This window comes from Coccinella septempunctata, chromosome 1 (genome assembly GCF_907165205.1).
Source record: "Coccinella septempunctata chromosome 1, icCocSept1.1, whole genome shotgun sequence".
NCBI lineage: Eukaryota > Metazoa > Arthropoda > Insecta > Coleoptera > Coccinellidae > Coccinella > Coccinella septempunctata.
Window position 1 is genome coordinate 51172570 of NC_058189.1, and position 27357 is coordinate 51199926.

The 27357-nt window shown below is 36.2% G+C and overlaps 2 protein-coding genes across 2 annotated transcripts; one reads left to right on the top strand and one right to left on the bottom strand.

The window, feature by feature from the left end:
- The first annotated feature begins 15465 nt into the window (after positions 1-15465).
- Positions 15466-19297, top strand: LOC123320704 (trypsin-1-like). The gene is made up of 3 exons (XM_044908106.1): positions 15466-15623; positions 15746-15920; positions 18639-19297. Exons 1-3 carry the CDS (start codon positions 15578-15580, stop codon positions 19210-19212), a joined length of 795 nt encoding a protein of 264 aa, XP_044764041.1. The 5' UTR covers positions 15466-15577; the 3' UTR covers positions 19213-19297.
- Positions 19298-20543: 1246 nt separating this feature from the next.
- Positions 20544-27160, bottom strand: LOC123314293 (phosphate carrier protein, mitochondrial-like). Its single transcript, XM_044899469.1, has 5 exons — positions 26903-27160; positions 26376-26596; positions 25938-26157; positions 23115-23470; positions 20544-20842 (listed from the first exon to the last, which is right to left on the bottom strand). The coding sequence occupies exons 1-5, from the start codon at positions 27081-27083 to the stop codon at positions 20765-20767; spliced, it is 1056 nt and encodes a 351-aa protein (XP_044755404.1). The 5' UTR covers positions 27084-27160; the 3' UTR covers positions 20544-20764.
- Positions 27161-27357: the final 197 nt, after the last annotated feature.

A 27357-nucleotide genomic window follows, 5' to 3' on the forward strand; every position in this document is an offset into this window, starting at 1 on the left:
AATGGTACAATGCTTCGTCATAATTTGAGTGTCCTTATTATTATGTGTGTTCTTATTATTATTTGAATTTAGAAAAGAGGAAAGTTTTACTACATGCTTACTGACCATGAGCGTTTAATAGAAACAGAATAAAACTGACGAATCCTCATTATGTAAACTTTCCAGTTTATAGTTGCTACATCGGTATTTACTCGAATGTCGTGGAGACCTAGTGGATTTTGCAGGTTAAATGGTAGAAAGAAAAAAGATTCTATGATGCACATACACTTTCATCGGTGGGGAAAGCGTCTGCCGGTTTTCAAAGATGTAAAAAAAAATCGTCAGGTGTATATACTCGAGCGTGCCAGATTGAGATACTGTACAGGGTTTTTCCTAATTGAATGTCAATATTTATGGGGGTAATTTTTGGGCCAATTTTGAGAAAAAAACCTCATATGAACATATGTCCACAACGCCTTACCTTTTGAGAAACAGGGTGGTAAGGTTTTCAAAAATAAATAATTTATTAATATCTACAATACCACTTCAGATATTTTAATGAAATTTGTCATACATGTATTGAAAAATTTAAATCTTCGTATGTCCCTCCATGGTGATATTGTCAAATGTATGTATTAACGATATCGTTATGATCATGCAGAGAAACGGTTTTTATTTTTTTAAGCGGAAACTGTGAATCGGATTGGAAAAAGTCAAGTCAAATACAAAGATCAACTTTGGTAAGAAATGATTGGGAATTTCAAAAATACTTTTTATTTCATGAAAAATCAGTGGCCTACCATCAATGTCTGCCAAAATAGGTAGGTCGAATCACGTACGAAAGCCACTGGTGGAAATTAAAAAAAAGTGATACATTAAAAAATGCCTCTTGATTCATAGAACATGTATGACAGATTTCATTAAAATATCTGAAGTAGTATTTGTAGATATTAATAATAAATGATCATCATAGGGAATACTTTCTTCGAACATAAGGACCTTGCATATACCTTGCGAGGTATAAGAGACAAACGAATTGGTGGTCTGAAAGTATCAGGATGGAAGTAAAGAAAAAGAAAAAGATCTGGAAAACCTGTCTGCAAGGGAGAAATGCAACAATAATGGAGGAATATAGAGCACAGAGGAAGAAAGTGAAAGAGCTGATACAAGAGGCGAAGCGAAAGAGCTGGGAAGAATTTGGCAATAGATTGGAGCTGGATAGCAGGAAGAACCAAAAATTATTCTATACTGCAATGAAGAGCATGAAAGGAAGAAAAGCGACAGAGTTAACTTTTAATATCAAGGATGAGAAGGGAAATATAATAAGGGATGAAGAAAAAGTTCTACAGAGATGGAAAGAATATTTCGAGGATTTACTGGGAGTGGAAGAAGAAACAGATGATACATTGGTGAACGAGGGAGACATTCAAGAGGAAGAAGAGGCAGAAATAGAGAAAGAAGAATTGATACAGGCACTGAAGAGTATGAAGTTGGGTAAATCACCAGGGAGAGATAGAATAAGTGTGGAAATGTTGAGGAGTATGGGTGATAGAGGATTTGAAATACTTTGGAGGATTATTCGAAGAGTTTGGCAGTCTGAAGAAATACCAAAGGAATGGGAAGTAGGGTTACTGGTACCAATATACAAGGGCGGAGACAACAAAGAGTGCAAAAACTACAGGGGAATCACGTTGCTCAGCACAGTAAGGAAGATTTATGAAAAGATATTAGAGAACAGAATTAGAAAGAAGATAGAGAGCAAGTTGTTGAAATCTCAAAGTGGATTTAGGAAGAATCACAGCGTACAAGACCATATTTTCAGTTTGAAAGAATTGATGAGGCGGACTTTGGGAACAGATGAGGTTCTCTACCTGGCTTTTGTAGATATAGAGAAAGCTTTTGACAGGGTGATACGGGAGACAGTGTGGCATGCGTTAAGAAGGAGAGGAGTCAGTGAAAAGATGATCAGCTTGATAAAGAAGTTGTACGAAAATACCGTGAACCAGATTATACTGAAGGGAAGAATTTCAGAGAGTTTCACGACGATAAGAGGACTGAGGCAGGGAGGAGGATTGAGCCCACTATTGTTCATAACCCTTATGGACGATATAATAGAGAAAAGCAGACAAAAAACTTAAAAGGTTACAGTGGGTTTTCATAGAATGGAAAGGGTATGTGTTTCGGAGCTAGTGTTTGCGGATGATGTAGTAATATTGGCTAAAAGTGAAGAAGAATTACAACAGAACTTGAATATCTGGGATGAGGTTATATCGGAGTATGGAATGAAGATGAATAGAGGGAAAACAAAGGTGATGGCGGTGGCAAGACAGGTAGACAGATATAAATATCTAGGAGTTATTTTTGAACAACACGGGGGACGGGTCAATGAAATCGACAATAGAATAATAAAGACAAACAAACTATACCACGCCATGAGGTCAGGCATTATAAATAAGAGAGAAGTATCAAAGTCAACAAAGCTCAAAGTGTATAAATCGATCTACAGACCAACTTTGACTTATGGATGTGAAACATGGAACCTGAACTTGAGAGAAAAGTCAAGATTGCAGGCTATGGAAATGAAATACTTAAGGAGAGTAATGGGAGTGACTAGAAGAGACAGGATAAGGAATGAATCAATTAGAGAGGATTTGCAAGTGGAATCTTTAGAAGAATTTATTGAGAGGAGACAACTGGAATGGCGGGGACACTTGAATAGAATGGAGGAGGATACAATGACGAGGAGAATTTGGGATGCCAAAGACGTCAGAAAGAGGAGACGGGGAAGACCAGAGAGAAGTTGGGGACAAGTCATTGCGGAGATATTGAATAAGAGGGGAACGAATATTCCGGAAGCTAGACGCATATCATTGGATAGAAAGAAATGGAGGGAATATATTCAGATGTAGAGGCCACACAACACCCTACACCCAATGGGTAAAAAGGGTCAAAATGACTATATATATATATAATAATAAATGATTTATTTTTGTAAACTTTACCAACATGTATCTCAAAAGGTAAGACGTTTAGGACATATGTTCATATGAAGTTTTTTTCTTAAAATGGGCCCAAAAATCATCCCCATAAATATTGACATTCAATTAAGAAACAGCCTGTATATGCCCCACGTGTCTCTGATAATAAATTCATGTTAATCTAACAGTTTGCTTGGTGGGGCTGGCTGTACGGAAGAGTTGGAAATGGTAAAAAAAATTTTTTCGGGCGTGTAAGATTTTTAAAGAAATGTTAATTGGGCCCAAAGGAATCTACTTTTCAAAAAACAATTCGAACGTGACGCAATGTCACAGCGGTCCTTTGAAAATGCAGAAAAAATCGTTCTTGTAGTAGTAATAAACTTTATTGAAACAATGTTTCAAAGGGCTAACGACCTAGGTGTTCCTGCCAAGTTACTTGTACATACTCGAGCGTGTCAGATTTTCATACAGATGGGTAATCTCGGTGTTGCAGACGTGTTGCCCCATTAATCTGACACTAATCAGGGGGGTTCACTTAATCTGAATAATCTGTTTGGAGATGATAACAGCCATTTTTTTCATTATTTCTCTTCCTGTACCTCTAATCGTTTCTGTATTCATTATGAGAATTGTAGATAGTAAAATTCTATTCTATACTGTATTCTATATATTTGTCTGAGGCAATTTTTCATACCCTTAACCGTTTTCGGTTTTTTTGATAAAGGTGAGGAGCTTAGCCACAAATGCGAAAGACCAAGGTCAATGTAGAAACCAAGACTAATGTATGTACATTCATCGCCATATGTCTCAAAAACGTTCAAAGTAGCAAAAAATGCTTCGGACAAAATTTGTAGAGAATGATATGCTCTACAACTTTTATAATGATGAATGCAGAAACAATTTGAAGCCCAGAAGAGGAGATATTTAAAAAAACTGATTTTTGTGACCTTTATGGCCAATTTTTATTGTTTCAAATCATATTCCTTCCGTTATTCCTGAATCATCAGCTTCAAATTAAGAAAAAAGCCACCGCGCTCGAGAATACACGTGACTTTTTTTTTGCAAGTTTGGCGCCCTACCACAAATTTTCGTCACGCTTAAATTGTCAGATTAAGAGAATATATTCTTTTCAATATGTAATTAACCACATATATCTTAATCTGACACGCTGGAGTATGTACAATGATCGTTTTTTTTACCATTCTGATAGGCTGTCCTAGACAATTCTCATTATATACAGGTACTCTACAGGGTAGAAGGTATCTTCTGTTGTATTCATCTGACAAGCTCGAGTAAATCCCGAATTTCACTCTTGGGCCTCCCAACTACTGACTTCAGCCACCAGATGATGCTATTGTGACAGCGAAACACATGTCATGGTCTAACAACTCAATCTTGTGAGAATCATATAGTTTGTTCTATTCAATTATGAATTTTAATCGAGTATCGGCTTCATCAATTCAATATTTAACAAATTTTTAATTAGTTGGAGAACCTGCACAATGAACGTCATAAAAAGATTTAGCAATAGAAAAAAGAACAGGAAAAGACAGGAATGGAGACAAATAGAAGAGGATAGTCGTGAAGGTAGATGAAGATATTGTGGGTCGAAGCTCTGAACGAAATCGATTCATTAAAGCGTTAACAAGAAATTTCTATTAGCCATGAAATTATAGATACAACCTTCTATTGTGATTCGTTTTTGTATCGGGCGAATCTTATGAGATAGTCAATTTTTTAGTGCCGAAACAAATCGGTTTATTTCTCCTTTATTGAGTTATCCCATTTTCGTAATAGGCACTGAGACGAGAATTTCATGAAGGCGTTAAAATAAATACTGCTCATCGCTTTTGCTGTACGTGCGTGAAAAATGCCGATTTTTATCTCCCAAGGGATAGCTGAAAAACAGAAAACACCCGCGTTGTCTTCTTGGAACGAAACGTTCTGTGGTTTCTCCAAAGAATTGACGGATTAAGAATTGTAAAGTTTTTAGAAATGTCTGAGAATAACTGTACCTTATTTTTGATAATATTTTATGTGCAGGACAAACGGAGCAAATTTCGAGGAATACACATACAAATCCGCACGATATTGGAGAACTATCTGGCTCAGAACAGAAAGGAATGGAATATTTCAACTGACTTACTAAGATTCACATATAGGTACTATAGATAGTAGTAGGTAAAAAGAGGTTGCTAAAGAATAAAACAATAAGACCCGTTTGCACCAAACGCACTTAGTGTTAAATTTCCCTTAAAATTAACCCTTAACTTAAATTACGTTGCACCAACTCTTAAGTAACATTTAAATGGCTAAAGCTAGCCTTAAATTTAAGCGCACCTGTAATGACCACTTAGGAATTTAAGGGCGGGATTCTAACTTAAAATAATTTGTTGAACTGGCTGCAGAAATTCCAATTTTTGATGGATTTTGAAAATTGAATGAATTCATTACTGAATACCAAGCCTTTTCCTCTGCCTTTATTGTAATGCCATCTTTCTTTTTTAATTTTCAATTTGGTGTCACAAATCATATTATAGTTAACAACAAACTCTTTTCTTCTGTTGAGAAGTTGAGTGCCCTTTATAGATTACCACCACTTGCTTCGCAATCATTCATCGTATTCGTACTAACAAGGACAATAAGGACATTTTCTTCACGTTCCTCTTCAACATTAATAAAACAAAGTCACACAAGACCTCACGAAGAAAGTATTACTTGTATAAACTTAGGTACCCTTTATTTTGACAATCCTTATCATTATCAATAATAATGCTAATTCAACAACAAAAAGTTGTTACTCTTTGATAATAATATAATAATTTACTTAAAACTGACTAATAGGACAATTAAGTTAGGTTAATGAAATGACAACGATCATCGGCAACCGGCCAACCAATGAAATAGCTTTATTGGACTAGGATGAAGTTGCACCAAAATAAAAAATAGAAATATCACTAGATATAAAAACTTAAGGGTCCCTTACTTAAGATTCTGTTAAGCCACAGTCGTGCAACTGGGAATAAAATTAAGCGTCCCTTAACTTTAAACGACACTTAGTTAGGTACTCGTTTTAAGGGGTATTGGTGCAAACGGGCCTTAGTGTTAAATACAATACAACAAATACAAGAATGAAAGATCCATAGATGTGTAGTGTCACAGATTTAGCTAGTTATTATGAAGGTAATCTTGTTTTTCCAGAGGTGGCACAGCTTATTATAAAAACTTGGCTCTATCTTTTCATCAAGGAAAAAATGGTATAGGAAAAAAGTGTTTCTTTTGACCTCAAGAATCTACTGTTGAAATATTTGTACGAGTCAAAGTGTCATCCTGTACACCTACTTCGATTTAATTAAAACACAAATACTTACTGGATATTTATTCAAAATACTACGTATAAAATATTTTCAAGTTGTGTTGCACGAAAACAAAAAGGAGCACTTACGGCTGCTACAACCTGAACTGTTCATACAGTTGAGTACTCTCAGTACAAACGTCATCTGTACCACTGAGGTTGGTTAGGAGATGAAATTTGTTAGCTCTGTGCTGTGGATAAGAATCAGCTGGAAGTATGTATATTCTACAAATGACCAGAACTGGACACTCTAAAAATCAGATATTTGGGCTAGACAGCTCCCAAACATCAAGATATGACTACAAAGACTTCTTGAGATGTCGTTGGACTTATCAACACTGACAAGAAGATTAAAAAAAATGGTGACAATTCAAACTGGACTTCAACCAATCGAACCCAATATTAATAAGATCTAATGACACTAAAAATAAATGTAGAAGATGGAACTGGCAAATTTTTATATGATCGTAACCTAGCTCGTTCGGAATCTTCTAGCTGTGTAGAATGGTTCGATTTTTTTTAAATCTACGTTCGCACGAACGGAATAACTATCATTAGGGAGGGAAAAAGAGAACACCAAATAATATACATCAATTATGTTAGTTCCTCAACAATATATTTCCAGAACGTGACGACGTGATTATCTTTTTTCTTTTCGACCATCACCATTTCTATTCCCCGTGTGCCTTGGTTGTATCGAGCCTGGGATTCAATAGGATCGTGAACAACTAATATCGTCTATTAGTGGCAGACTGTATCATCGACCATACACTATGGATGTAAATAATTGGATATAAATATGGAATCTACATCCGAGTAATTACCTCGGAAATTTTCGAAGGTAATTTATCTAGGTGCTGTTTTGGTTTTGAAGCCGAGTTATAAAGCTGTCTGGAATGATTGATTTCGGTAATAATGATCCCGAGGCGACCAATCAGACCTCATTTGACTGCACGTCTTCTTCAAATGAGAAAAAAAAAATTACAACTTCGGTTCAACACTTTGTTTCTTACTTTTAATATATTGCGTTTAGGTATGTTTTGTCCGAAGTTGAATTGCTTAATTCACAAATAAACTGTTATTATTCAAATACGAGTGTTTATTCATTTGCCATCTCTCCTAATTCTGCAAGATAAAAAAGTTCAAGGTTAAGGTTGAGAGCAGTGGACTGACGTCTAAGCTGAAAGTAGGTATACTCTACAACTAATGTGCTACAATATTTGAAATCTTAATTTTTCGCACATCTCTTTAAGAGAGGTCTACATCGTTTTAGTGGTCAGTTCAAAAAAAGGAAATGAATATCTTACGTCAGAAACCACTGATTCATTATAATTCAGCACAATCAGTTCGTCACTTCGGAAAGTCAGAAATTTTTTTTTTCGTCCAACGGAAAAAAAATCAGAAATTTTTTTCATTGAAGAACGAATATTCATTCATGTTATTAACTTTCCGAAGTGCAATTATCTTTTCTATGAATTTCCACAAGAAAAAATTTCTCGAAAAGTCTCGCCATTGGCTACAATTCGTATCCTGGTGAAATTGAAGAACGACGTTCATTAAGTGCTGCCATCTTTTCGACGAAAGTGATGAATATTGTAATATTCGTAACTTCTACCTATCGTTCATATGTTCCGGCAACACCTCACATTCTGGTAGTCTTTTTCCCTTTACGCCTTATACGGATGGAAAGAAAGTCCCGTGGTATAAACTCCTCTTAAAGTGGCAATAACTCTCTGACAATGGTGACAACTTTTAATCTAACTAACAAATGTAGAAACATTCTACATCTATCAGTTATAAGAGTCGATGTAGCAAAATCTTCATTCTATCAGAAATAATCTTCAGAATTAATAAGATTATTAATGTTTCAGTGGAATCCTACAGAAAAAGAAATTTCTTTCCTTCTCACAACTCTCCTGCAGCCAGGGTAAGTTGTAACAAATACCGGGGTGAGATAACACCCATGTATTTGATATATTAGGTGAATAAGAAAAGAAACTACATACTATATTACTGATAAATAAATCACTCATTGGTAATTATGTCACATGTAAGAGTCATTCGGGGTAACTTAGCGCAGAGGGTAAAAGTGTGCGCAGTGCGTATATCTCGACTATGCAATGTATGAAAGAGGGGTTCATTTGGGTGAAGCAAGGGCGCAGAATCGCCAAATTAGTTTTTCATAGTAGTGAGCCATGCGACGTTTCTTTAACTTTTTATTTGCAATCAATCAAATTCACTAGTTTTCTTTTTAATTTTTAGCATCTCTGCAAATTCTGCCAGGTTCAAGTTCCGAGTCCGACAGTGTTGAACAATATTTTATTCGATTATGCGCATAGTAATCTAAATATATAATACAAAATGTTAGGTTCTCTTAGCTGCTCAACACTATAAGAACATCAATTCAAATTTTGGCTTACTGGGAAAGTGTGTGCGGGTAAGTGTGCGCATAGCTTCATTATATGGGCATTTGTTCAGTAAGAAATAAATAATGACATTATTGATTTTCTTGGTTAAGACTCGATCAATATTGTCCTATTTGTTCAGAAAAATATGAAGAGCCACCAAGAGGGGAATGTATCAAGTGTTGTGTTCACCATGAATGGTGGCACGAACAATAATGCACTGCTTGTAAAAAGGCGCTTCTGTATTGACAATAAACAACATTTCTCTAATATTATAACATTTTGATGACATTATTTTGTTATTTGTTTTGATTGTGTGGTTCACTAAGCACTGCGTTCACTTACCCCGTGAGGGTGTGCACACTTACTCGCAATACGGGGCATGTGAACGCACTCCGACTTTCACCATTAAATTACTTTTTTCGGAAAGAAAACGTTTTTGTTTGTTTGCTTTTTGATGTTTTCTTATAGAGAAAATTCTCTCTCTTATGAATATGTCTTAATTTTCCCAACTTCAATATTTGAAACAGGGTATGGCTTGAAATCAGAAGTGCGCACAGTTGCCCCGAATGACTCTATAGGAGTTTGCCACCAGCACAAGACTTGTCAGACCAGCCTTTGCATTCGAAGTCCACATCCCTTTCAATTTGCCTAATGTTGAAGTTCTCAAGGTAACTAAAACAATCATTTTCTGTATAGTTCTCGGCTTTTTCCTCTTCGTCATGAACTTTGCTTTTCTAATTTACCTTTTAAGGCTCCTTATTTGTCTCGCTCACAACCCCCCTTTCCACATTCTTTATTTTGTAGCAAATTTAAAAGCTGCAATTTCATTCTCAATATGTGAGCTAGCAAGCACAGCAGATTTGTTCATATTCGGTTGGTTCTTTTTTCTTGGCAAAAAAATGTGGTCATATACATTGTGTGATATAGCACCACAAGACGAATGAAAAAACTTTGCCAGAAACATACACCACAATAGGAGACAATGATAGGAGACTTGTGACAAGCTGTCACAACTACCCTATACTTCATTCAAATTTATTTTAGCAGTCGGTTGGCCATGAAATAATTTTCTCAAATTTTTGTAACTAGAACGAAGTTAGGTTGGCACTCATGAAATGTCGTTAATGTCATAACGCCGTTGCCACAACTAATATCAATTTTTATTACGAAAATGCCGAAAGTGATTGAAAAAAGAGACAGGGTTTCAGGAAGTGCTATTTAGAATTCAGGTCTGCTCAATCAAATAGTTATACCCTGATATTCTAAAATCCACAATACGTCAGACGGTAGCGAACATATTCAATGTAAGGGAATTTATATAATGTTTCATCTGAATTTAAACGACTTATATTTCAGATGAATATTTCTACAATCAGAAAGCCTGTGAATGAAGAGGATGACAAAGAATTTCCTTCTATTGGGAGACCCAAAAAAGTGGTGGCATTTGAGAATTTTATGTTTGAGTGAATTAAGGCGAAAAGTTTACTACAGAATTTTCGATAAATGTTATCGGAGAATAAGTTCCCTAAAAATGGATTTTTCTATTTTTCATTTGACTTGTCCTATACAATGTAAATGTCTTAAGGTACTAATAAATACCTATAATTATTATTATTACATCAATGTATTAGGATGAATAGCCACAAATACGCCCAAGTTGCCCTGTCACTTGTTTATTCATGAGAAATTTTTGTTCAAAGGTGAATTTCATCTTAACTTGAAACTTGCTTCTATTCATTTTACTTATATTGATGCAAGATGATTTTTTTGTTGAAGAATTTACCATTATTGTAATTATCTGTTAATTTTTTCGGGAGATACCCATTCCCAACCAATGCATCATATGCATTTCATCTTCGAGTTAATATTTTTGAAATCTACAAATGATGTAAGCCAAAGAAGATAACGAACATTAACTCTCCTCAAGCTAGTGCATATTATGATATTATACTGATCTCTTGTATTTTCCATGCAAATAACTGGATTTGGTATGCCTTCAATCAGTTTGTATAAACTTCAATTATGTTCGTCACATATTTTCCGAAGAGATTCGACATTGTGATAAAATACGTAATAACAGAAACTTTTACGTAGAACGGGCAACATAGCGTTGATTTAAAACCCAAAAATTTTTTGACAAGCTTCATAACCCCACATTTTCGTACTATACAGAGTGAAATGTGTCAAATTTCCATGGCCAACCGACTGCTAAAATAAAAGTGAATGAAGTATAGGTGCGTGATTTCAAAATAAGATGTCAATACCTACAAGAAAACAATACTAGGCTAGTGAACTAGTCGAACTGTCCAAAATATTCCCGCATTCTTCATAAGAAAATCTTCTCAGGGATCATAGATTCCAGAAATGGCACCAACTTTATTCAAGCGACACAAAATAGGGGTGAAATAGGGTTGAAAAAGTTCTACGAACTGAACACGTGTGTCTACTTGGTCTACTATTTCGTTATTTATCACACTAAATTTTTATGGCATACCTACGCCAGTTCAATTCGATTTTTTTCAATCTCACTCCCACATACAGGATGATATTTTCCACCTGACACGTGAATTTAAATTTTGCAATAGGAGCAAGCAATTTTCAGAGTATTTCTCAACTAATGGAGAATCGTACCTATAGTAAAGATCCTCTGAAATATCAGCGAAAAATTTGCCATATTAACGAAGATATGTTGCATGCATATGTATGCATTTTTTCATAAAGATAGTTCAAGCATTTTTTCATAAATCACTCTATTTTTCTTGAATCAATATTCTTACGGGACATTCAAACACCCAATCCTCATTCAGTTTGAGGTTCTCCATCTCCACAGAGCCGTTGTCCCTTACGTCACCAGTCACCATGTATAAAGAATTTGAGACAGAAACACAACATTCTAGGTTAATCTGTAGACTACAAATTAAAGAAAATCCCTTTCATTTGCACTCAGCACTAACTGATAAAAAGACAATGTATCTCCGATAAACTATGAAGCAATAATTTGTTTAACAACAGATTTTACGCAATAATCCTTCGTCCTATGAGAAAATTTCATTTTGACTTTGTGCACAAAGTCCAACTCATCCTTCGAGGATTTTGAGTTGGTTGATTCCATAACTGTAATAATTATAATCATTTTCACCATATTTGAATCAACGAACGCGAATTATCTCGATGTGCGTTTTATTCATATCGGATTCGGATATGTATTTAAAGAACACTCCACTGAATTAATGAATGGAAGTATTGTTTCTTATCAATATGTTCCGATTTCTAATCTATTTTTGAACACACTCAGGGCAGTATCAGAATTTTGCGATTCTCATCGTAAGATCCATACACGCTAACTCATTTTCACAGGCAGAACCATCGAGATCTGAGCAACAAAAAGATATAAATAAATAAGACTACCTATAACATGCGTTCAAAAAAATTCGTCGTCAAGTAGGCTATGAAATTTTGAAGGTTAATGTTCTGTGACTGATCGGATGTCTTTCCTTGAATTATTTCATCTTCCCAAATTCTGAACAATGATGAGATCAACCTGTCATTCCTACTTTTTTCACTGATCGAGCACTATGCAATGCATGCTGTAATAAGTACATTTGCAAATAAAAAACATACTTTTGAAATATCATTCTAGTGTAATTATTTCATGTTTTGCAAGTGCTCGATCATTGAAAAAAGTAAGAATGAAAGTTCCTAACATAGCCTACTTCAAAATATACAAGCATACAAATGAATTGTGGGAAAATCTGGCTTTAGTCGTGAAATTCGAATTTTATGCAATAACGGCGAAACTACTGATCTTAAAGGCATGAAATGTGTGAGACACCCTAAATAACTTTCGACGTGTAATTGATTGGAATTAAAAAATTGCAGGGTTGCCATTTGAAAAAATGAGGCATCAGTTTTATTAAGGCTCACTTTGGAGCCCTGTTTTAGACACCCTGTATAATATTTCCTCATGATTCATTTTCATTCATTCATTGCTGTATCCCGTTACCGGGAATAAATCTACAAAAAGAAGAAGGAAAAAAAAAAAAAATCGAACAGACTTGTAACTTCTTAGTGCTAGTTGCGACTGTGTGCCCTCCTGTGACTAAAGAGACCCAACCGTGACCTGCAGATCCTTCCACACTCAGGGCATGGATAGTCTCCAACCAGATCTGGCCGCCGCTGTATCCTTCTCGATTCTCCATTATAACTGTGGACCAAAGACCTCCACTGTGACCTGTCTAACGCTAGTTGTTCCCAGTTATGATTAGCATTAACTGATTTTAGGGATTGATGTAGTGTATCCTTAAACCGCTTATACTGGCCTCCTGGTTTCCGGGCTCCCTCAGTGAGTTCGCTGTATAGAGCTATTTTGGGGAGTCTTGTGTCTTGCATCCTCAGAATGTGGCCGCTCCATCTGAGTCGGGCCCTCGTTACTTGAGTCTCAATTGTTGTACAGCTAGCGCGCTGCAAGACTTCTCATTCCTCATGAGTTACACAAGAAACTGTATCAGCGTTCTGTCTCTTATTCAACTTTCGCAAAAATAAATTCTTACAATGAGGGATTTTGAAGATATGAACACTAATTTGTGACAATCTTTTTTTATTTATTATCAGAATATAATTCAAAAATCGCTTGAGTGGTTGCACATATCATACATCAAATCAGTGTAGAATTGAACTGAGAATTCGAATATGTGACTAAAAAAAAGGGTTTTTGGACGATTATTGAATAGAAGAACAATTGTGTCGATTTTAGACTTTTTCGCTCATATTAGTTGATGCCTGCTTGTTTTGATTTTAGTTCTGTCAACCGATGTTAAATTTGTTATCTAATAACTCTCTGTTTTCCGGTGAGTTTTTTTGTCCATGTGAGATTTGTTACCATTTTAATGTAATTTTGGAGTCCTGAGGAAGGTCCATACCTGGACCGAAACGTCGACTGATGGAATAAAAGAGAAGATCAGAAAATTTTTTCATCCATTCCTTATTCTAATTGTACGATATATTGGGAGTTGAATTACTTTGAGAATATGGATTAATATATATTAATACATATTAATAATATATATTAATATAAACATACAGGGTGTTGCATTTGAAATAACGAAGTTACATACGTTTCCGATAAAACCGGAAGTAGATTACGTTTGCAAATATTTAGTAATTCAAGTTCATGTACTCTAAAACGAAAATACAAAATCTTGAATCTGTATTACAATTCCTTCCTCGAATACGTCTAATGAAACACTTAAAAAAATCACCCTGTAGTTATACTTAGTATTTCAATTTAAAAAGTGTTACAGTTCACTTCGACCTTTAGGAATTTTTGGGTCCCCCTTTCCCCACATCAGAGATGTTCTAATAAGTATGACCTCCAGATCCAGAGCACCAGTGAACTCTAGCCTCCTAACATTTTCTCATCCAAGACATTCTATGCGTTGTCTAACCATTGGGAGGCACTCTGTGATCAGTGAACAGAAGTTTTCTCTTCTTCTTCGCAGAATCTACATTCGTCAGTTTTTGTTAAACCCTTTCTCATCACTGATGAGAGATCTCGCTTCCTGAAGAGACAATGATGTCCTGTGAGCACTGAGCAGCCATAACTTATTCTTACTGAGATACAAACGCTTTTCAGATCTTTTTCAGTTTCTTTTTTCTCCAAAAACTCTTTCTTATAGGTGCATTTTCCTATAACACAGAAAGATTCTGGGCCACTAAATAGCGTTTGTGTTCCAGCCTGTTGACCTTTTCATTCATCCCCTCCCCATTCTCACCATCAAGAACCCAGTTTAGAGAGACCTTGTTGTTCTTTTCTATTTGGTTGAGTGTTCTTCGTCATATTATATCAGCTTTGAGCCGATGATATAGGAGTTCTATCAGAATGGATCACTATGTCACATTCTTGATACTTTCTTTCCAGATTTATGTCAACACATCAGTTCTCTCATTGGCTGTTCCTTCCCTAGATATTCTGAGAATGACCTCATGGGCTATCGTATCCATCACTAGAAGTAGAGAGGTGAGATCTGTAATGATACCAAGTGCTTTTTTTGGGTACGTTTTGTATCTTGTCGAGTATTTTTCTCGTGCTTGTCTGATCTGGTTTAGCATAGGAGTGTACTTCTGCAAAGTAGATTTGCAATTTATAAAATAAATGAACTCTCATTGTCGAATTCGATTGAGTCTCAATCGAAACAATACAATTGTAGGTACTAAAAATTCAGAGAATGGACGATTTAAACAAAAAATATTCTTTCAATATAGCACAGTGGAAGAGAAGACAAAAGAAGATCCAAAAAACCTATTAGTTAATCTGTCGTGCTTTAAATTTTGTTTTCATATTCTTTTTTCTCAGAAGAGAATAAATTAATTTTTATGCGTTGTTTTGGTTTGAGAAAACAATCACTAATGATTCATTACCAGGAATGGTAACTGCGATGTTTGAAACAGGAATAACCATTGTGTCCTGAAAAAGATCGCATTGGAAGAAGCAAGAATGGAGAGTAACAAAGTATGGGTTCATTCAGAACACGTTTAATTTTAGATGACTTATCTTAATCACTGAGATTACTGTTTCTCCGAGTATCATCGAAAGATCTTATTTTTATTCGATGCATATGAAAATTCCAAATCTATAGATATCAACCGGGAATTCATCTCATCACTTTACTTCCTGTGAACTAAATTTCAGAAGCGGTTAAATCCTGAATTCTTAGAAAGGGGATATTTTAGATTAGATAACAAAATATCAACAAATCTGAAGTAGCACAATATCTCTACCGTATTTTCATATATAAGAAACGTAAATATCTATTGTTCATTCGAAAAAATTCTGTCATCAAATACATCCGATATTTATAATGTTTAGTTTAGTTATTCCTCTGATAGCCATCAGCGTCTTCAGTGGTGAGTAAAAACCAAAAATATTTAAAACTGAATACTATTCGCCCTAGAAAAAAATCTATCGCATTGTGGAGTAATGTTAGAAAGACAAAAAATTTCTCATCGAGTGTAATAATTGGTTTCAGAAGCTGCTGCAAGGCACAGACATGTTGTACCAGATGACAGAATAGTTGGTGGAAGGCCAGCAGACATTACAGAGTTCCCTTACGAAGTTTCTATTCAGTATTTAGATGAACACAACTGTGGAGGGAGCATTCTTACTCCAAACTTTGTTTTGACGGCTGCTCATTGTTTCGATGGGTATGTTTCCATTTTTTCTTAATTATTATATTATATCTAATACCTATCAATTCCTGAGAAATCATTACCTTGGGCTAGTGAAATTTCAAAAGTAACAAAAACAAATCAGCCTCAAACTTCATTTTGTCATTCTCTGTTCAACATCTACACGTATCACACTGTGATGTCCCTCTTACACTTTCAAGACCATAGTCCCTTCCACAGAGTTTTCTTTCAGTTTCACATGATGAATCGAAGAATAAGAATGAGTCAAACCAAAGGCATGACTTGTTTCATTTGATTCTTCAGATCAGATAATTGATTTTCCTGTGGCTTTTCGTTTTTTGAAACGAATATAATATAATACCGCAGCTACACTAGATAACTTCAAAGAAATCGGTTTTCGTACCATTTGAAATCACCCAAAAAATTTGTAAATTGATTCCTTGAATCAAGATCTCAAGAAGATGAATGAAGATCTCAATAATATGAGCGTATAGAATAGAGACAAAGGCATCTGGTGCAATTCAATGCTCTGAAAATCCTAACAACAGATTGGTTGGGTTTCTGAGAGTTTCAGACTTGTGCCTGTTCTGTAGATATTCAAGTTAGCCAGCTGCTATCAGTTTCTCAGGCAGCAATTCAAAATAAAAAAATCAGGTTGCCACTTTCCATTTACGCCACCAATTAGATGACATAAGTTTTTTTTATCCGTTTATTCATTGTGCCAATTTGCTTTTTTAGGATTTGTTCGGAGAAGTTAAAACGTTTCATGGTGATAATATATGTACATGTATTCGATTATAATTTCGAGCACATTTTTCCACTTGATTTCTTCAATATAAAGTTTTAATTTCATATTATCTTTTCGATAACGAGTCAACCGAACTACGCAGTTTCATTTTGATCAAGGTTCAGGAAAATCATAATGATAATAGAAAACATTGTTGCGTTATGTGTTATCTCCACTTCTGGATCTTGATTAGTATGGAAATTTCTCATAACTCACTTCACTCATCAGTGGGTATCTCAAAGGAGAGTAGCTCTTAGCACTGAAGTGATTATGAGATTTCGAATATTATACAATATGGGAATGTGGATTCAGAATTCGAGAACTAAAAAACTTCATTTCATTGGTCTTTCATCATTGTTTTCAATAGAACTACAGTGTGTTTGCTTTCATTTTAAATTTTCAAAAAGAATTCATTATAAATCACGAGGAGATCATAGACTATGCGCCGTGAATGCTTTGAAGGAAGTTAATTGTCATCTATTGAAAATGAAATATAGGTATGCGTTATTTTCTACAATTATTAACACTCAATACGCCTTATATTTTCATCCGATATTTTAATTTATAGACCACATATACCACCTTATGTATGCTTGATGATGTTTTTGCAAAGGGAAACAAGCTTATTAGCTGCAGCCTTTGAATATAACGTCTCAATGATGCAGCTCATAAGTGGCGTTTGGTTGTATGTAATTGATGAAATTTCACACAAAATGTTCGTCCAAAAAAGAACAGATGTTGCCAAGACAATAATTCTTCAGTTGAATGTTTGTACTTATGGCAGGTGGCTGAATTTTTGATTCCAATTTATCCACATCTTTGGTGATATAATTTGAAGTAGGTTACCAACGTCACTAGTTTGAGTACCTACTTATCATGACATAATCATGTAGATCTCTTATATTGGGTACTTAATAACTGAATTTAATACAATCTTTTGAAATAACAATAGTATCATCATTGTCTGATCATAAATTGATAATATCTCAATGGGATAAATCTGTCAGAATTGTATTGAAATCAACGTTAACTTAGGATTTTATGACGAAAATCGAGTTATTGATCTGGAACACAGGTTGTTATTAGTTATTCTTATTAATTACATGACACAAACACACAAGCTGGCAGCCCCCCAGTGAAGTTTGTCAGCAATTTGGGCTCGGCAGAATATCGCTTATAGAGGATGATTCTGAAGGTACAAACGAAAGAGGAGATTCCTTGAATAATTTTAAAAAAAAGTCTCATAAACATTGGACCGCAAACGATTCGTTTTCGAGATACAGGGTATTGAAGTTAATTACTTTTTCTCTTATAGTATCTACACTTCACAAGATATTTGAATTTTGCATAAATATTATAATTGATAGTTCACATCATGTCAATTTTGACAGCAATTTTTTCTGAAACATTGTTTCCTGTTTTACTCCGGAACTTTTTTGGTGAGCCACTGTTAATTGAAAAAATTTAAAAAGAAGTTTTGTTGTTGAACTAAACTTTATGATCCATTGTAGTTTCGTCGTATCTGCTAACGATTCTTTCGAAGTCCCCAGAAAAATCCAAATTGTCATAAAAATTCAATCATAGTAAGATGTGGTTAATAAATTCATTGTTAGTTTTGACATATCAAATAAAACTCGGTATTTTTAATAATGAATGTGTTTTCACAACTTGTTTTGATCTCAATCCAAAAATTCGAACGTTAACACGCTGGGATCCAAAAATAAGAAATTTTGCCCAATAGCATGAAAACAAAGGAATAATTCGACAAGTACTCAAAGGTTCTCTACAGGTAGATAGATTCAGAAACCGATCTTGTTCAGGAGTGGTAGATCTTGTGCGTTCACTTTAGGTTACTTTTTCTGTCCGAACTTCCTCAATTGTGGAGCAATTTATAATGAGCATCGTGTTCGTCAAAGTACACACACTAACCATATTTTTCATTTCAGAGTCTTCGCAAACCAGACCTTTGTGAGGGCAGGATCTTCGCTCATCCTGGAAGGTGGGACTCTGTTAGAAGTCGAAGAAATCCTTATCCATCCAAACTTCTCCTTCATTTTCTTCGACGGCTACGATGTATCGCTTCTCAGGCTCAAGAAGAATCTGACTTATAGCGACAAGATACAGCCAGTTAAACTTCCAGAGATAACCCCAAGCACTCGCGGAAGCTCCGTTCTGGATGGGTCCATCGCGACCTTGGCCGGATGGGGCGCACTCAAGGACATATCTTTCGACATGTCGAAACAGCTCATGACAGTTAACCTGCCTATTGTATCACACGCAGACTGTGTGAAAGATCTACCCGACGACGGAATAAACATGAGAGAAATCTGCGCTGGAACGGTGAAGGGTGGCAAAGATGCGTGTTTAGGAGACAGCGGTGGTCCACTGACAATACAGGGTGTTCAAGTCGGTGTAGTATCGTGGGGAAGAGGCTGTGCAGAACCTAATAAACCTGGCATTTACGCGTCTATGTATGCGACAGAACTGAGGGATTTCATCAGGCAGCACACTGGCGTGTGATGTTAATTGAAATCTATTTTATATGTTAAGTTTCTATTTATTTATATGATTTTTATATGGATTTTGTAATAAAATATGGAAAAGAGTGTAATTTCCTTCAAATTAATCATATTTTAAATCAGCTATTGGGTCCACCAAAACCACGCAAAGTAAGCTGGAGCTCGAAATCACAGCAGACGAAAGAGATTATTCTGACGTGACGTGGGACCACGTTATAATACGCATGATTCGAATATCTAACATACGATTTTGCGCAGGAGCGTTCAAATTGTTCTGACGTGACTTGGGAATGTACGTAGCATGTCACGTCAGAACAATTTCAGATTTTTGAATCATACGCATTTTGATGTGTTCCCACGCCACGTCAGAGTAATCTGTAGCCACCTTTAGTCCTACTCTAATCTACTCCTAGAGGAAGAAGAAGTTTTCAGGTCATAAAAAAGTTGTCATGAAATGGACAAATTTTAAAAACGGTTAATTTTTCTACAATACAAGAAAAATAATCGAGAGGATAACACACTTGTGAGATATCTTTTTCAATGATTTCTTACACAAAATACTATTATTTCTTTCTGATGTAGTCTGTTACTCCTCATGAGGTTTATTACTGTCGGGGTAAAAGAATATTGAACATTCCTTTCAACCGTAAGGAAATATGTATTATCAAATTGGAATCGAGTAGATATTTCCACCTCCTTCGGTTTATATTTTCTTTATATTAAAAATCTTAGATTTCTTACTTTTATCCATACTTCTAACTTCTAAAATCAACTTTCGGAGATGCATAGCCTACTTGACGGCATGTTTGAAAGCTAGATGTAATCCAGTGTTTTAAAAAAACCTAGAGGAAGTTTTATGACATACCTACCCTGCACCTCAAATATGGTTGAACGAATATAAATTGGAATAATCGCTGAAAAATGCACCAAGCTTATAAATCCGGTTACTAAAGTAGCTCAGCCTCATTGCTACTGCACGTTGGACGGAAGATGTGGTCCGATACTGGTTTTACAGTAACTTTCCTCTAATATAAAGAAGATTTGTTCATTTAAACCAATTTATGCGCGTATAAATAACGGATAGGGTGAAACTACACCTCCAGTCACAATATTACGTATTTTTTATGATGTTTTTGGCGCCTACTGGACTCGTTTTCAATTACTTAAGACATAAATTCTGACCGGCTTGAGACAACTTGCGTTTCACTCCCTTATGCTTAATGGCAACTCATGAATATGTATTTCATATCGTTTGTCTTAGTTTTGAGTTGCGTTTTTGTTTATTACTTCAATGGAAATGAGATTCTGAAACTTTGAACTCATTGTTTGAAATAAGGATTGAAAAAAGATTTATTTTTTATACACAGAGACAGTTTAATACACACGTGGTGCAAGTATTAAGAAATTATTTATCCATATTGTCTTCTATGAATCGAATTCCAAAATAGTTGGAAAATATGTCGACTAAAACTAACTAATAACTTCTTATGGGCTAGCAGTCGAATGAACAATTGTTGTAGAGAATTCCAAAAATTGTTATCTCCAGGATATGTTCATTTATCTCCTTCTAATTTTCTTCTGAGAGAATCTGGCATACGTGGAGGTGGTGGTCGAGGCAGACGATAAGCAACCTGGTAAATAACCCAAATATTAATATTTTTCAATCGCTTGGTTTCGATTAACAGAATTTTTTTTATTTTTTCTTAGGAGAAATTGATTGTGAAAAACACTAATAAATCATCTTCTTATGTGTATATTATGAATCTACAATTGAGGAAATTAGTAAGGCTTACGAAACTATCACAAAGAAGAACAACAAACTCGAAGTAAATAATAGATCTCTAGAAGGACTTTTGTTTCTGAAGAAACAAGATTTGCCATTCTCGTCAAAACACATTTCTCGTTCTGTTCTAAGACACTCTTGGGAAGATTATGAAAAGGGTCATGCCTAATGGAAAAAAAAATCCTCAGTAATATTAATTTATATACAGGTGGAGTCTTTGACTCGTTCATTCATGCATTCATTGCTGTATCCCGTTACCGAGAATAAATCTAAGAAAAGACTAAAAAAAAACTATCTGTGAGAACAGACTTATAATTTCCTAGGGCTAATTGCGACTGTGTGTCCTCCTGTGACTGAAGAGAACCAACCGTGACCTACAGATCCTTCCACACTCCGGGCATGATTAGTCACCAACCAGATCTAGCCGCCGCTGATTTCTTATCGAGTCTCCATTTTAACTGTGGACCAAAGATCCCTACTGTGATCTGTCTAAAGCTAGTTGTTCCTAGTTATGATTGGCATTAACTGATTTTAGGGATTGATATCCTGGAACCGCTTATACTGGCCTCCTGGTTTCCGAGCTCCCTCTGCGTTTTGTGTCTTGCATCCTCAGAATGTGGCCGCTCCATCTGAATCGGGCCCTCGTTACTTCAGTCTCAATTGTTATACAACTCGCGCGTTGCGAGACTTTTGCATTTGAAACAGTAGATACTGAGGTTCAAAAAATCACTTTCTTCTCTTTCCATTTTTAACGAATCGGCTCGGCTTAAAAGATAAAGGCTGTTGAAAAACCATAAAAAATTTTATTTTTATTTCCATCTCACAAACGGTTTCATCGAATGAAATACGATAACACAAGATGTCTCCTACGTCTTCCAGTTTTCTAATTATGACCAGTGCCATAAACATACCAAAAATTCAAAGAACCCAACTCTTGAAACTAAGTTGGACGCTATCTGATGAATTTGAACGTATTGTGAGATAAAAGTATTCCTCATATTTTCTCGTATAATGCGTCATTTTCGAGTAATTTGATGTTCCAAATTTCAAAAGCATCTGTGAAATTTGAAAAATTGAGTAATTTGGCTGAATACAACTCTGTTTGAAAGATACACAGATGTGTTGTGTAGCAGAGTTATTCTGAAGGTAATTTTATTTTTCCAAGGGTGGCACCGCTCATTATAAAAACTTAAAATGGCTATATCTTTTTATCAGGGCCGAATCGGAAAAAATTGTATAGGAAAAAAGTGTTTCTTTTGACCTCAAGAATCTATTGTAAAAAATATTTGTACGAGTCAAAGACTCACCCAGTACATTATCCTTAGCCTGTTGTGACCTAACTTTCACATATTCCTAGGGTGGCTACATGAAGTGTTACTAAGAACTAAGGCCTAAGAAAGGAACCAACTTTTGGTGAGTTATTTTAGTTTTCTTATTACTAAAAACTAATACCTGAGTAAGCGATCAATTTCAGGGGCAGATGACAGCTGCCAATTAGATTGGTTTCTTTCTTAGGCATTAGTTCTTAATTACTCTGCATAAACTCAACATTAATCGGAAGATGGCATTTACGTGATGTCATCTGCCCAGAAAGCCTTAGTTCTTAGTAACATTGCCAGGTCACGTGAACGCCATCTGACAATAAAATTTTTTCATTTCTCAGGCATTAGTTCTTAGTAACGCTGCATGAACCCACCCCGATGATGGGTTGAAGCAAAGTAACTAAGAACCAAGACCTAAGAAAGGAACGCTTGAACACCATTAGCCAGTTAGAGTGGTCCCTTTTTTAGGTCTTAGTTCTTTGTTCTTCAGTACGAACCCATCAAAGGAAAATGTGAATGCCATGTTTCAGTTAAATTGGTTTCCTCCTTGGGTCTTAGTTCTCAACAACGCTGTATGAACCTTACATGAAAAAGGTACTGGATCGGTTTAGCCGCTGTATCCAACATGGATGCGTTTGGTGCAATGCCTCATAAATCGTTCGCCAAGTACAGTACAGTAACATTAGGTATAGTACAAAAAGGACAATATAAACATGAGATGGATCCGATGCTAGCACGCAACATACCAGACCAATGGCACTAGACGCTACATCTCCATTATAGCCTCTCTATACTCACTTTGAACGCATCGTAAATGAACCATTGCAGTGCGGTCAGGGTACCTATCATAACTATTCTTGGACCGATCCCTTTCCACATGTCGGCAAAGCCCATGGCCTTGGCCACTTCTAAAGTTGAACTACCCTTCGATTGGTTCAGCTTGGATATAACGCTGTCCGCCGGATGGCTCACGATCGCGCAGAATATTCCTGCTATGTAGCCGGCAGCGAAGGTCACGATGAGCTGTTCACCCTTCGAGCACTCAGACCGTGGTTTGGGAACTACGTGGTGGTAGAGGAGCTCTACGGTTCTCTCGAAACAGGCGAATTTCATCATCGTGTAAGGTATCTGACGCATCCACAAAGGCACCAAGCCTGTAATGACAATCGGAGTATAGGAGAAAAAAAAATTTCACGACCAAGTTATGATGGTAGAAATACATACTAAGAGTCTCTTACAGATTCACTCAATATTTCACAAAAGCATACCTTCATCGGGAAAATATCATTGAGATGCGCTCTTCAAGCACTTTTTCTCTTATTTGCCTCTCATTGACTGTATTTTTCGTTTGTTTGTAGGAACTGCCTAAAGTATCATAAATTTTCAATAATAATAAAAATAAATAATAATAGACATGATGCCATGCTGTTGCCAAGGTTATTCACCAAGAATTGGCACAATGGTTTCTTATTACAATTACCATCCGGATGCTGTATTGGAAAATGAACATCACAAGCTCTACTGGGATCGCACGGTTCTCACATACCGCAAAATAACCCACAATAGACCAGACCTCATATTGCTCAATAAGGATAAGGACACAGCACTATTCATCGACGTGGCGATTCCAAATAATAACAATCTTCTAGATAGGCACACTGAAAAAAAAAAGTACAGGGATCTCGAGGAAGAAACCAGGAGAGAGTGGAAGCTGAAAGATATCAAGACCATCCCTATTGTCATTTTATCTACAGGCCTGATACCGAAGAAACTACTAGAGAACTTGAGGAAACTTCAGTTAGACGAAAATATCTATAGAGTCATTCGGAGGGCGGTACTGCTGGGAACGGCGAGAAAGGTACGCAAGTACATGAATGCAGGGGAATGCAGGAACACCGTCTGCTCTGACAGGGAGTGCGGGTGGAGCAGGGATCCAACCGACGGCAGGGAGCCGAGAAGCGACCCAGAACCGACCACCACCAGGAACCCGAAAACCTGGAAAGGGCTCCAACAGAGCTTAATCCTTTTGATATCTGGGATATCTGGGATAAGTGAATTTTCCTCTAGATAGGAGTGTGGAAGCGGCAAGGCTAAAGTCATAATAAGAGAGAAAAATAAGAACAATGCCGAATAAACATCAAAAACATCACCCTAAAAGCTCAATAGAACGAACAGACTCACCACGACACCTTGGTGGTCGAGAAATCATTGATTTATCCAACCGTATGTCCTGGGAAATTGAAGAATATTTCCTGAACAAGTCTGCTTCATCAAGACTTCATCAAGCAGTTTGGCATGCCGATAATTCTACTCCATCAAAGCTGCAACATGATCACATGGAAACACTCTGCAGAAAGCAAAAAGCAGAAACTGATTGGCAAGCCCTTACATGGTCTTACATGGGCATCGACATGCGTCGAACTACTGGTTGACTGATGTGAGCAGGTTCTTGGAAAATGCAGAACATCAAGAAGAGCACCATCCACTTCGACAGGAGTTCCGGAGATATCAGGGACCCAACGAACACCAGGAGGCAGAGGAGCTGCCCGGGCACGACCACCTCCAGGAGCTCGAAAACCGTGAAGGGCTCCAACAGAGCTTTATCCTTTTGATATCTGAGATATCTGGGATAAAAGCAGGGGAGTGTTAAAGCGCTAAGGGGAGTGCAAGGCTAAATTCATAATGTAGGGCCACTTTCACCAAAATGAGTAACAACTCCGCTTAGCTTGAACTCAGATTGAAATTCAAACGAATTGTTTCTTACATTGTAATCTTCTTTGTCTATGAAGTAAAAGTAAGGAGGATAAAGAAACCGCAAAACTTTCTCCAGGAAGCAATCGTTAGTTCTATCCTGATATCTTTCAAGAATGAGTAGTTTTGTCATTTCTCTTTCGTCCAATATTGGTACTCCTAACACCAAGGTAAGTGATCATAGTAGTTTCCTTATCGTTTTTACTGATGTACTCTTATTTCTGATGATTGTAGAAATTTTAAGAAGCTGTAGATGTAGATTGTCAGAAGAAAAAGAAAGAGGGGGTTTGTTAATTGCAAACACTACATCCATGAAGACTAATCTGAATTGTGAGGAGATTCATGATCAACCTGTGCATATATTTTTCAAGAATGCAGTGATTGGTCATTAATTTCAAGAAAGGGTTGCCAGCTCTCTGATTTCCTAGAATGCCCTTGAGTTCCGACACCCACGCTAGAATTACTAGAATTACTTTACTACTTGGACTGACAGATTTTTAGCATTCCCAGAGGTTACTCATCGAATATTTATTCGAAACCATCCTTCTTGGAAGAGGGTACATGCAATGACGCTTTGTGACAACAGTCAATTTTTTTTCCACTCGACATCTGATGATGTACTGAAAATTGGTTTAATAGTATATTTCTAAATCATATGGTCCCGCAGTTTATATGAAATCTCAGTACTACATTCAGTGTCCAATTTAGCATAGTGGTAGTCGGCTCTAAACATATTTGTGAAGATTACATAAGATAATGGTAATGGTACAACAACACTTGATTATTTGGGCGGAAAAAAAAATGTTCCAGTGAAATACTGAGGAATCTCATATGAGTTTGACCATTTGAGATAAAGAGTTATTTACAAACCTTTGTAGAATCCAGTTAGTCCTTCTTCTCTCATTATCTTTGGAAGTGCTTCTCTAAGACGATCAGTGTAACCTGGCGTTGTCTGGATTTTAACCTTTGCAGCTTCCATTGGCGCCAAGCCTATGTCGGCAAAAACTTCAGCGGAGGCGCTAGCGAATAGATATAGCCAGGTCCTATACACATAAGTGTTTTCTTCTCCAATTAAATCACTGTACAGTATCTGTTGATGAGACCAAGTTTGATGGATACAGAAATGAAATTGATCAAATACTTTAAACTTTAAACATAAAATTGACCTGTTTTAACCTTTCTTCACCGAATAGAATTGAATATATGAAACATACTTACTCATTCATATAAGATTTTGAAAGTCTATTCATGGGACTGTCTCATTTTATATAAATTGGAATGAAATATTGATCAATGGGAAGTTTTTACCTTGAAGACCTCGTAAAATCCAAATTTCCCAAATCCTTGTAAAGAATAGCCTATAAATGTTGGAGCCCATCCCCTTGTCAGAGCCTTTGGGCCGGCTTCAGCAAGTGTTACTTTGAATCCTTTGAATAGACTAGGGTATTTCTTTGGATCAACTTGTATTCGACATTTCACTAAATCTATGGGTGTCATCAGAGTATGTGTAATACCGCAAGAAAGGATACCTGAAAAGAAACTATAATAGTTAGGTACACAAAAGTTGTAGGATGTAGGATATTCGTAACTAATAACGTTTTGTTTGTCTTTTTGCGGATTCAAAATGCGCATGGAAGTGAATTCTGCTCCAAGCTCCAAGTTTTTCTCGGTACAAGAAATCTTCGCACTCATGTTTGACTAATCAGCCATGAGCATCATTCTCAACTCCAATAATTGGATACAAATCGTTTCAAATTATAAATGAGTTAATTCCATGCTTCAGGATCGGAAAAATGATTGATGATGACCAATAAAATATGATTTCGTATACTCGCCTCCTATACCACATAATAGGTAGTAGCGTAAAGAACCGATTTCACAACAATAGCCTTCATTAGTGGAAGCAAACGCTATTAAACGTCCTGGTACTAGAATCTTACGCTGCACGCAGTTGAGTTTTTTTGGATCCTGCTTGTTTTCACACGATAGCACTTTTCCCAACAATTCGATATACATTGATCAGTCGCAATATGCCTCCTCATCAACCTGGAAGTGACCTTGTTTCAAACATTCCGTTCAGAATGAATTTTTGATGTGAAATGGCAGTTTTATCATAGAATTTACTGAAATTCACCGAGCTGTCGTTTCATCACCAAAGCCATATTTTCGCGATTAAGACGCGTGAAGCGTCTTTAAGCGGTGCTATTCGAGCGAATAAGTCATGACGTCAGTCTGTAAGACGCTTTAAGCGGAACCTGGCGGTCTGTGGAGAGCGCCTGTGTCATAGAGT